Source organism: Branchiostoma belcheri, unplaced genomic scaffold (assembly GCF_001625305.1).
Source record: "Branchiostoma belcheri isolate BF01 breed outbred unplaced genomic scaffold, Haploidv18h27 scaffold14, whole genome shotgun sequence".
NCBI lineage: Eukaryota > Metazoa > Chordata > Leptocardii > Amphioxiformes > Branchiostomatidae > Branchiostoma > Branchiostoma belcheri.
Window position 1 is genome coordinate 161,853 of NW_017802824.1, and position 12,228 is coordinate 174,080.

Sequence of the window (12,228 nt, forward strand, 5' to 3'; positions counted from 1 at the left end):
AGAGATAGAGAGAGAGAGAGAGAGAGAGAGATAGATAGATAGATAGATAGATAGATAGATAGATAGATAGATAGATAGACAGATAGATAGATAGATTATGAATAAATAAATCAGATACGTCATACACAGATAAGTCATACACAGTCATACATAGATAATTTTTCTTGGAGTCGTCATAGATGGATAGTTTCGTGAAAAACACATACTGATCATATCTACAAACAAATTTATAAGAGCATTGGAATCATAAGAAAAGGTGCGAAGGGCTTGTCGCGAAAAGTTTCTAAGACTCTGTACTACACTGTAATATTACCCTTCTTGAACTGTTGCAATATCACCTTGGGTAGCACTTACTCAAATTTACTCAAACCACTGTATTTGTTGCAAAGGTGCTATGTTAGAATCGCATCTATATAATTTATTTATATTGCCTTCTAGCAAATACAGACACCCTAATTCATGATCTAGAAATTATGACAGTTTACGACATAAAAAAAACTACAATTAGCTATTTTCATCCATAACGTTATTAAAAAATGCCCTTACATCCAGGCACATTACATAGATATCTTCGAATTCATCTTAAACATCCTGGAAAATTAACCCTGTGTTTAAATTCAAGTCATAACAGCTCTTTCAAAAGTGTCTAAATTTAGACACCCTATCTAACCGTTATATTTGTAACTTGAAAATGTCTTCCTCACAGCTGAATTAATATTGACAGTAACTGAATTTGTCTAGAAACATGTCTTCCAATTTTGTTGTCCATTTGATAATCAAAGAAAACAGTATATAACATGTAGAGTGGAGCTCTGTTAGAATCTTACAAGTGCAAGCTAATGTCTGATCAAGGATCTGACACTACCAGACAGGGCTTGACAAGCCAGTTCTGTCCTTATATTCTGGATTAGGTGAGACTAACTTCTTACAATATTACCCTCAATTCCTTATCTGTTGTCTGTACATTTTAGAATATCTTGCAGAGAAACTTGTCCTGTTCACTGTCATACATGTGTAGCAAGGTCTCTGCCCATGTTACCACCACGGCAGCCAGAGGTAGACTGAGGTCCGGTAGTTTACAAAAGCCGAATTTATTGGGTGATTTTATAGTACAACCATCGTCTTTACAATACTTTTAACTGTACATTATTAGGAAAGACTCACCGGAACAAACAGAACAATCATATATAATTACATTTACAGTTGAGGATATTAAATTCCACACATGTGCATTGTTCCATAGACACCAGGGGAAAATGTTGTAAATTCATTGTCATTCTTTAATAATTCCAGCCAATTATTATTATATGTTACCAAAAATGTAAAAGTAGTTAAGTTTGCAAAGTCGTTATTTTTTTTTTACAATTTTAATTAAAATTTGACCCATATCCAAAAGCAAGAAAAACATAAACTTTTGTTTCCATCTCCATTATTGCCCATTTTCGGGTAACAATATTAATGAAGTTATATATTAGTTAGGACATTGCAAGTTGTTTAATGACTATTACATTACCATACAGAGTTAGTTTTATATTCTTTCATAATTTAAGGCTGTTCTTTAACTTTTCTATTGAGTTACGACCGAAGGCCACCCACATGTGCTTTAAATGGTTCTTTTGACCAATCTAAATCTAAGAATCCAAGATTTTTAGATTGATAAGTTTAGTTTAATTTACTTAAAGAGGCCAGTAATAATATATAATAACCCCACCCTGCCAATACAAATTCGATAACATAAACTACCAGACTTCAGTCTACTGGCAGCCGTGCAGTGTACATGGGGAGGCCTGTCTAAGACAGTTTGGCTTGTCAAGTAAAATTTTCTCTTCAAGACACTTTGAAATGAGACACACATACATAAAAGAAGCTATACTCCCTAGTAACCAAGAATATAAAGTATACTAGTGATGACAGCTCTGGCTTGCCCTGTTCTGGCTTGTAGCTTAAGACCTTGCCTGGCAGTTACATGCCCAGTTCTACATACAGAGCCTAAGTCCATATGCATCGCTTTTATAAGCCATAAAAACCAGTATCACCTTTATAAGCAAAACCAGTTTTACACTGAAAACCAGTAAATCATAAAAAATGCAAATTTCCAGGATGCGAATGCTCCTGCCTTTGTTCTGAAGGATAGACTGTTTTTATGAGTTTATGGGCCAATTCAAGCTGCTGGGAAGGTCACAGTGGGAGCACTTCCTTATTGTTCTTTCCCAGGGCAAAATTCTGGCCGGTTGAATAACTTAGTATCTCCTAAAACGCGGCGCAAAATATGCTTCCTGCACCGCGCGAGGCGCCTGCATGCTCTGTCGGTATGCAAATGTTGTATCACATATCCACATTACGCGCGTCTGATTGGATGTTGCGTCGTGCCGGCGCCAATACACGACTGAAGCACGTGAAACAATTTTCTTTACTTGCAATTTGCGCTAAAGCGATATTTTCCACAACTACATATCGATACCGTAGTGAGGAAATGCATAGGAAAAGAATATTTCGGGAAAATATGTATTACCACGCCAATTTATGTCGTGTTTAGTGCGACTTTGGCGTTCGAGGAATGCTGAAGTGTCCAAATTCGTCTTCACCACGCTAGCGTTTCACCCATCAAAAGAAGAAAAAAAATCCAGCTAAAGAGAACCAAGTAACATTTCCCAGGTACCAACAATTTTTTGTCAAAATATTTATAGATATGCCCGATGTGCCCGCATTTCAGCGGTATGGCCGGCGCTCTGCACGCAAATATTTTTTGTCGGGCCATATATGATTGACACCGCCAGTTCTATCGTGATTCGGTGTCTCATAATATTATTTTTGACAGTTTAACTTCATAATTATGATACCGTACTCAACTAAAGTATACCGCGGAAATTTGTAGACTTACAGTACCTAACCACTAGCCTGTAATTGATGCTATTCTTAAAATGAATCAATTTGAAAATGGATTAATGGAGGTCAACTATTTTGCAGATTCCAGAAATAAGCCTTATAATTGAAGAGATGAAGAAATGTATTAGAGATTTTGTCTTGCTTTTTATTTTATTTTAGTAAGGTATTAATTAAATTTGATCCCCTTATTTATCTATTATTGTCCTTGATTAGAATTTATATACTTTCGCTAGACATAAACGAAAACAAGAGTATAGAATGAAAGCCGCGCATGAGCCAAAGAAACTCTGGAATAATCTGCATCACTAGTGTCTCGGTAGTCATTCGTCATCAAAGAAGACTATTAGTGTCCTAGTGTACTAGTGTATTTCATTGTAATTAATCAAAGACAGAATACATCAGTAACATCAGATGAATCATTGGAACTCAGATCCTTGTCTGGGGCACTCATCCAACGAGTGCAAATAGTCCCGGCATTGGAAGTTAAGCAACCAACAAATTGGACAAAGTCAGCGAATCTAATCTGAACTCCTGACAAACAAAAGGTCCATGTTTTCGAAGCCTTGTGAAACCGATAATAACTATAAGGCCGACATTTGCTTTGGAGCAAATACAGCGATGGCTTTACCACATTTTACGACATGGCAGGGAAAGAATGAGAAACACAAGGGAAAACTATGCTTTACATTGATATAACTATAGTATGAAGTAACATACAACTAAGACTACAACAGTTGGAAAGCTATTCCCTACATTATTGGGTAGGATTTTTATTGCATAATGCAAACTGTTGATTTTCAAATAAAAAAAACCGTTCAAGCCCCGCATTCCAATGCTGGAGCAGGAAAGCTTGAAATACCTACCAAAACACTTAAATACTTGAATACAGACATACTGTCAGTATGGCATGGCTCTGTGCAGGTAATACTTGAAGTTAAGTCACTGACAGTTAAATCCCAACAGCCAATCAGCAAGGAGAATAGAGGAAAGCTGCATGCCTATTGGTTGATGCCCTGCATCCCGTTGTGATGACTCATGCTCAAATGTGGTAAACACTGCACACTAACACAGTAATACACACTGTGCGCAAGAGGGTAATTTCCGGACGTATTCGAAGTTCAAATATTCCTAGACATGTTGTATATTGGGACTGTGTCCAGAGAAGAGGTTCGATACTTAACGTATCCAGAAATATCCTTAGTCAGGAATTGTTTTGTTGCGTGTCCCGACATATACGACACTCATGTTTTTACAGATACGTGTCATTGGCGTTTCTTGCTTCCGAATACATGATACGTCTCATATTTGGAACATATTTAAGGTTAATATATTCCAGGAATGCATTTTGGACAAAATATCCTAAGCTGCACCGTCACCTACTGCCTCCGTCTAGAACCACGATTAGCGGCAGGACGACTCGTTCATGCCACAAACTTGACTCTTTGTTCTGTAGAACTGAAAGATACAGATCTAGTGCGATTCCCTACATGATCCGGATGTTAAAGTCTTAGTTGATTTTGGCAGATTTGTCCTGCTGGCTGCCATTCATCTCAGTGCACGCCATATACGCTTGATATTGAAATATTTTAGATAAATGTAAATATTTTTATCCACGTCGTACTTTTTTCTAATAATTCATCTAACATTCAACGCCTAATATTCTCTTCTCTTATATATATATATACATTTGTATATATATCTACGTAATGTTTTTAATATATTTTAGTACCTTCGCACATTATAATAAAATGTAGATCTATGTACTGTTTTAACCTATTTCGTCACCTACCCGCCAGTTTTATGTTAACATTATTCTACCATCTATGTCGTTTCGATGTAGTATTTTGACATAATGTAAACAGTCCACGTATTTCAGCAATGGCTGCAAAGTGGAATCTTTGTGTATGAAGCAAATAAATAAACCATTATTATTATTGTTATTATTATCCAAGGTTAACATATTCCAGAAATGAACACTGTTCGAAAGGGGTGATTTTCGGACAAATTCGAAGATCACAATTTTCCTGGACATGTTGCATATTGGGACTGTGTCCGGAAAACAGGTTTGATACTTAACATATTAAGAAATATCCTGAGTCAGGAATTGATTTGTTGTGTGCCCGGACATGTACAACTTTCATATTTTTATTGCTTCCATAATGTACCGTATTGTTTTTGCTGATGATTCTTCTCCTCCTCCTCCTGTCATTTCTTTAAATGGATTCAGCTTCTTCATTTTTGGGCCTAAGGACCTGAAATCTGGTATGGAGGTACAGTGGGCAAATACCCCCAGGCGTTTTTTTTTTAATTTATGCGATACAGGCTTTTAGAATGGTTTTATTTGAGTTTTTTGGCTGTGTTATAGCAAATGTATTACTGTGTTAGTGGCCAGTGTTTACCACGTACCGGGGCGCTACAACTTGATTGTACATTCTTGACTACTTCATAATCACTTATCAAATAGCAGACTCTGTGGGATTTTTTAATTATGGTTAGTTTTCCGACAACTTCTGGGTTCTGATGTCTTGTAGTTTTCTGTTCGCCAGCTATTATAACTCATCGCAACATGCAAATGATATGCAGTCAGAACTTGCGACCTGTAAGAAGAAAGAAAAATGCCAGAATTTGGAAATATACATATCGGGCAGATATTCGTCATGAATGACCGGCACGTTGTTTCGTTCCATTTGGTTCGAAGTATTTCGCTCCCGTATTTTTGACACAGATATATTGCCATAGTATGTGACTTGTTTGTAGTAGTTCGGACATAAAATATATAGAGAATATCACATACTGTGACATTTACAAAATATATACATGGCTGCGTTAACCTTTATATAACTAGTGGCGTCGGGTGGCGTAGCGGTATATCATCCGACTGCGAACCGGGAGACCCGGGTTCGATTCCGAGTCGTACCGGGGCATGTCTGGACATGCGCCCCGACGTTGTGCCCTTGGGAAAGGCACTTTACACGACTTTCCTCACTCCACCCAGGTGTGAATGGATACCTAACTTCGGTTGGGGAAAGCCGTATTGAGGTCACCTTGTGGCGCCGAATAGCAGCCGCACAGACGCTTGCGGCAGTTCCACAAAAATGTGGAACAAATATGTATCATGTGTATTATGTTTATTATTATGTGTATTATTACCATTTGTACCATTTGTAAACCCTGCATCGACTCAGCACTATAAGGCTGCGATTGCATGGGTGATGTTTGGCCAATAAACCATTGGCCAATAAAAAAACTTTTAGAAGTCACAAGTATAAAATTCTCAGCATTTACCAGTAGGAACGTATGGCATATTATGCAATTCTTCAAAATACTGGAATTTGATAATCAATTCAGAAGTTACTATGAAAATAAAGCAATAATAACAGAGAACCCATGTTCCCGTATGGTGTCCAGGGATCTAGAACATGAACTTCTACAATAATTGTAGAATAACTGCATAAACAGACCAATACAATGGGTCTAATCACATAATCCCAACATATCAGTGGACCGCGATTTGGGTCATTTGGCTGAAATACAATTGAAATATAACTAGAGAGGCTGACATTTGCTTTGGAGCAAATATACAGCGATGGCTTCACCACATTTTACGACATGACAGGGAAAGAATGGGAAACAGGGAAATGAATGCTTTACATTGATATAACTATAGTATAAAGTAAAATGCAACTAAGACTAAAACAGTTGGATAGCTATTCCCCTTCATTATTGGTTAGGATTTTCAATTGTATAATGCAAACTGTTGATTTTCAAAATAAAAAGAAGCGTTCATGCCCAGCATTCCAATGCTGGAGCAGGAAAGCTTGAAATACCTACCAAAACACTTGAACACAGATGTACTGCCAGTATGGAATTGCTCTGTGCATTTAACAAGGTAAATCCCAACAGCCAATCAGCAAGAAGAATAGAGGAAAGCTGCATTCCTATTGGTTGATGCCCTGCATTCCATTGTGGTGACTCATGCCCAAACGTGCACACTAACATAGTAATACATTTGCTATAACACAGCCAAAAAACTCAAATAAAACCATTCTAAAAGCCTGTATCACAAAAATTTAAAAAATGCCCGCGGGTATTCGCCCACTGTACGTTCCTACCAAATTTCAGGTCCTTAGGCCCTAAAATGAAGAAACTGAATCCATTTAAAGAAATGGCAGGAGAAGAAGAAGGAGGAGAAGAAACATCAGAAAAAGCAATATGGTTTCACCACTTTGTGGTGAACCCATAACAAGTACTGGTGTACAGTGATTTTATACCTCAGGTGTACAACACTGGCAGAGGATCGCAGAGGGTGGAGCCCTCTTACTGAAAGTTATCTTGCCCCTACGGCATAACTCATCAAAACTCACCAGGTTAACGTAACATAATGTTAACGTAACATAATGTTACGTTACTTTATGTATGTTATGTTATGTTATGTTATGTTACACAACAATGGCAGTCCTACTACATGACAGCGTAAACTGATGACGACACCGGAACATGTCTGTTGATCTAAAGGCTGATGTGGACGCAACCATTAGCAAAAAATAAGGGTGATCATGAACATGAAATGTACAACAATGTACGCAGCATTTTTCCAAAGTTCCAAAATTGAAAAAAAAAATCCAAAATAGAGACTGACCTGGTGAAAAGACTTGACAGATGAACTTCCTGTCGGCGTGGGCACAGTTTCCATCGTTCCATGTGTTGGAAGAGCTTTCGGTCAAGTACTCGGCACAGTCCTCCTCCTCCACACCTCGATAGTTGTCGGGTTGTCCTGGACCCCAAGCTGTGAAGTCGCCCAGAGGAACGTTATCGTCCCACACCCAAACTCCCTCCCGGTGGACATCAGTCAGTCCAAAACGGAAGTAAGCGTTGTTGTCGACGGCATTTTTCAGATCGATGAGAAAGTTGTTGGTTGCGTTGTCGCGGGGCATGGCGAGGGTTCCACCGTCTGAAGAACACCCACTAACTGCACCGTTGTAGGTTGTAGCGTCGTTGAAGGCCTTGTAGCACAGGCGACTAGGCTGATGGTAAACGTACCCGCCTGGACAACCTATTTCAGAACGAATAAGGTTATTATTACCAACATGAAAATGGAGGTATTGTTTCTGGCGAGTCTGTCTGTCTGTCTGTGTGTGTGTGTGTGTGTGTGTGTGTGTGTGTGTGTGTGTGTTTGTGTTTCCGCACATTTGCGGCCAGCATAACTTCATAATGCCTTTATGGATTGTAAAGATATTTGGTATGCTGGTAGGTCTTAGGAAGACGAAGGTCAAGGTCAAATACGGGCCTCCTGGTGGATGACCTTGGTACTTAAGCAGAACTTCCGGTTTTTCAAGTTTCATATGAATGCGCCGTATGGACGTTTCTTTCTTCCGAATTCATGCTCACTAGCTATACTTTAGGGATCGGTTTTTGGACAGATTCCGAGTTAACAAATTACTAGTACTTTTTAAGTACATTTGCTATAACACAAAATGAAAAAAACGCCTGCCCACTGTACTTGTGTACAAAATTTCAGGTCCTTAGGCCCAAAAATGAAGAAGCTGAATCCATTTAAAGAAATGGCAGGAAAAGGAGGGGAAGAATCATTAGCAAAAAAAAATTGAAAAAAACGTAGTCGCTTACTTGCAACCTGTGCAGGACACAGAACTCACAAACATTAATATTTTTGACACAACATGCAACTCTCAAAACAATTTTGCAATTTCGCTCAAGATCACTGTTGAGTTAAGTTTGTTGGGATTGCTGTCAAACCAAGCAAGAAATAGTTTTATCAGTCAATATGTACTGGGGTCTAAACTTACGTCACTACGTCCAGAAACAAGAGCCATCTACCATAAAAATCCGTAGGGTTAGCATGTCTGGATCATGCAATTTTTTCAAACCGGAAGATACGATGCAGTACCATAACATTCCGCGGGGAGGGACAGAATCTAACCATTTTTGGGTCTCGTCAAGAACCACCCACTTATCACATAGCAAGGCAATCCTTTTAGGCCTCTTTAGTTTACCTAGCCACCTAGCTACGTACAAATGTATTCCCGAAAGTACGGAATACATGTCATCTCTGCCATGGTAAACCTTTACAAAACAAAAATCCAAAAACTGCAATGATTGTAATATTAGAGATGACGGTACCAAGTACGGAAATAAAAAAAGACAGGCTTAAAAAATATGACAAGCCCGAAATATCCTTTGACCACATTGGGTAACCTTAATGGATTACACACTCACGCTCATTGATTTTCGACATGTTAAAAAATCACCTCCTCCGAGGCTCATGCCTGGGTTACATACTCCGTAGTCCATGGTAGCTAGTGACATTAAGTGGATGGCATTCAGGCTACGGACGCTCCACGGAACTGAAAAAAACATTACTGTGCCGACTCATGAATATCACAAAAGGCCAGCATGAGCTGGCTTTGTCGTAAATGACACAATGTACTACCACCGCAAAGAGCGGGGTTCCTAAGAAGATGCCATCCACAAAATTAAGACAATGTAGCCTGAAGATTAAAACACCCGAAAGATGAAGGAGAAACGACATACAATTCTCCATAATTAAAAAAAGATATATAAATTTTCGTTTTAGGGCGGTCAATAACCAAGCTCAAAATCAATTGTAAACAACACAACGTAACCTACTGATAAAGTCTGGTCTCTGCTGAACTAGTACCTGTATGACTTGAACTGGAAATTGAATGCTCTTATATTGTCTAAAGCACAATGTTTTAAGCTTGTGAAATTAACATTGTTTAGGAGAAAAATACAGCATAAAGCTTCTAGCTAATTTGAAATCACCCCCTGTCGTCTGCTGCCATTACTCCAAGCACCGGCCGGACAGGTTCAGAATCCCAGTGTTGTGACTTCTAATCCATAAATGATGTATAAATAATGTTTGGAGTTAACTGACTACAAATATTCTGACACAAGAATTTCGTTATATAGGGACAGTGGGTCCTTGTTTATGGTCATCAATGGCAGTAGCGTAAAAAAAATGACAATGCATTGATATATAAGGTAAGATTAAGGACAAGACCTTTGCAAACAATAATTCCTGAGCCGTAATAAAACATCGCTTAATAAAGAAACAAACCCATTATGTCCTGCAGGCTAACCTCATTTCTTTCCCTTTTTTCAAAAATTAAATGTACCGAAGACCCATCTTTACTGCTGCAATTCTCCGCTGGAACTAACTACCCCATACCGCAAAATTATCCCTCCTTTTGTACATTACAAAAACGTATTAGAGTCATGCTTTGCTTGCGTACTCAGACATCCGCATTATCCACACGACCACAGACATTATGCAATACATCTAAGCTGACAGCTGAACTACCACCTGTTCCAGTATTACTGTATCACTAGTCCTATGTGCAGATGTGGGTATCTAATGAGACACTAGAACACTACTTGTACTGTTAAACATTAATAAAATGACCAAAATATTTCCATGACCTGCTTACATCTTAAAAACATACTCCCCTTTGACAGATTCAACTCAAATGAGACCACCCTTTGCACGCTTTGCTCTCATATTCTACAAATTGCCGTATCGTCTATATTGTGTCTCATTTCATCACATTACAAGATTGTGGCAATCTCATGAAGTTATAGGTTCTATTAGAGCGTCAGCCCTTTTTATTTTCTGTCCATTATACATTTGGATTTGTCACGCCATCTGTGCCATCTTAATGTTTTATGAGCAAATAATTCTTATGAGCACATTTCTGTAGGATGCTCTCAACCCTATGTAAATAAAAAAAAGAAAACAATCTTGGCATTAATAAAAATTCTGTTATAATAACATGATGACCATCCTTACCTCTTAAAGTCTGATCTGGATCTTCACGACCTGTCATGTCGTACTTCTGCTCTACATCCGGACCCTTTTCACCACCGACTTCTGTAATTGATAAGAGCATGCAATATGGATATTAATTACCAAGTTATATAAAATTTGTACCTACGAAAAAAATACACATCTTCTAGAATCCCATTATGTCAAAATAATCTATAATAATGGAGATGGAAAAAGAAATAAGGGAAGTAGAACTTGGGGTAAATTTGAAAATATTGCTGACAGCAAGTAGTCATCGTCTCTCATTACATATGATTTATAGTATACGCCCCTTTCTGTGCGTGATAGAACATGCACATACAGTTTATAACAGTGCAGTATGGCGCTAGATCTAGGAAACAACATTTAGAAACGTCAGACAACACATAGTCGTGTTAGGGTAAAATGAAGGAAAACACTCATAAGAGAATATGCCTGAGCCGTAATCGTACATTCTTAGTTAAAAGCATAGTCGTTACCTTTTGAAGTTGGATCCTGATCTTCACGTCCTGTCATGCCGTAGTTCTGTCCTACATCTGGGGCCTGTTCATCTTCTGTAAATTATGCAACATGAAATAGCTAGATATCAAGTTCCGTTATGTTTGTAAAATAAAATCTAATGTGATGAAAATAAAGCATAGTTGAGGAAAAATAAAAGTTAGTCATTTACCGCCTTTTAGATATTTGTGATGTTGGGTCCTAATAAGATGGTCTGTAAGGGAAAATGATATACGATAGCTGTTACCTTTTAAAGTAGAATCTTTTTCTCCAATTTTCGCCACGTCGTAGTTCTGCTCTACATCCGTGCTTCCTTCTTCCTCCACCCCTACGTGTGGTAGAACATGCAAATATGCTTTAATGTTTGTTTAGGTACCGATCATTTTTAAAAGTTTTACGTAACGTTTATTCCCTTAGAAAAGGTAGACAACACATGCAGATGTGCCTTTAGGTTAGATAAAGTAAAACTCTTTTTAAGGATGATGATCCATGACCATTAAGGTGTTCACAGATATTTTGTAATAAAGTCGGGATGACCATCGTTACCTTCTGAAGTCGAATCTTGATTTTGAAATCCTGTCATGTCGTAGTTCTGTCCAAAATCTGGGGCCTGTTCACTACCATCTTCTGTAGGAATAAAGTGTGTATAAATTGCCACGTTACGTAATATGATGGTATACGATTAAACGTATCACGTCAAGTTCAATCTAATATGATGATCTTGGATAAGAAAAACAACGCATGGTTAACATCAGTGACATCCGATGTCATTTAACGCCATTAGATATTTCAAATGTAATGATTAAAAATGATAGGTGCTAAAAATATTGTATATTAGTGAAAATGATAGGTGTTACCTGTTGAAGTTGAATATTCTTCTCCGGTTTCTGACTGGTCGTAGTTCTGCTCAGTAACTTCGCCTCCTTCTGCCTCCCCCTCTGCGTGTGGTAGAACATGAAGGTATGCTTTAATTATTGTGCAAAATGGTGTTTGTTCTTGGAAAC

General features: G+C 38.1%; 1 protein-coding gene across 1 annotated transcript in view; it reads right to left on the minus strand.

Moving 5' to 3' along the window:
* The window catches only part of LOC109464494, a 246,415-nt gene that overhangs the window by 140,424 nt on the left and 93,763 nt on the right, over nucleotides 1-12,228 (minus strand). Inside the window, exons 4-8 of the mRNA XM_019761502.1 lie at nucleotides 12,082-12,162; nucleotides 11,771-11,851; nucleotides 11,472-11,552; nucleotides 11,206-11,280; nucleotides 10,712-10,792 (exon numbers count right to left, since the gene is read on the minus strand). Coding sequence (XP_019617061.1) covers nucleotides 10,712-10,792; nucleotides 11,206-11,280; nucleotides 11,472-11,552; nucleotides 11,771-11,851; nucleotides 12,082-12,162 — 399 coding nt within the window. The remainder of the gene's footprint in view (nucleotides 1-10,711; nucleotides 10,793-11,205; nucleotides 11,281-11,471; nucleotides 11,553-11,770; nucleotides 11,852-12,081; nucleotides 12,163-12,228) is intronic.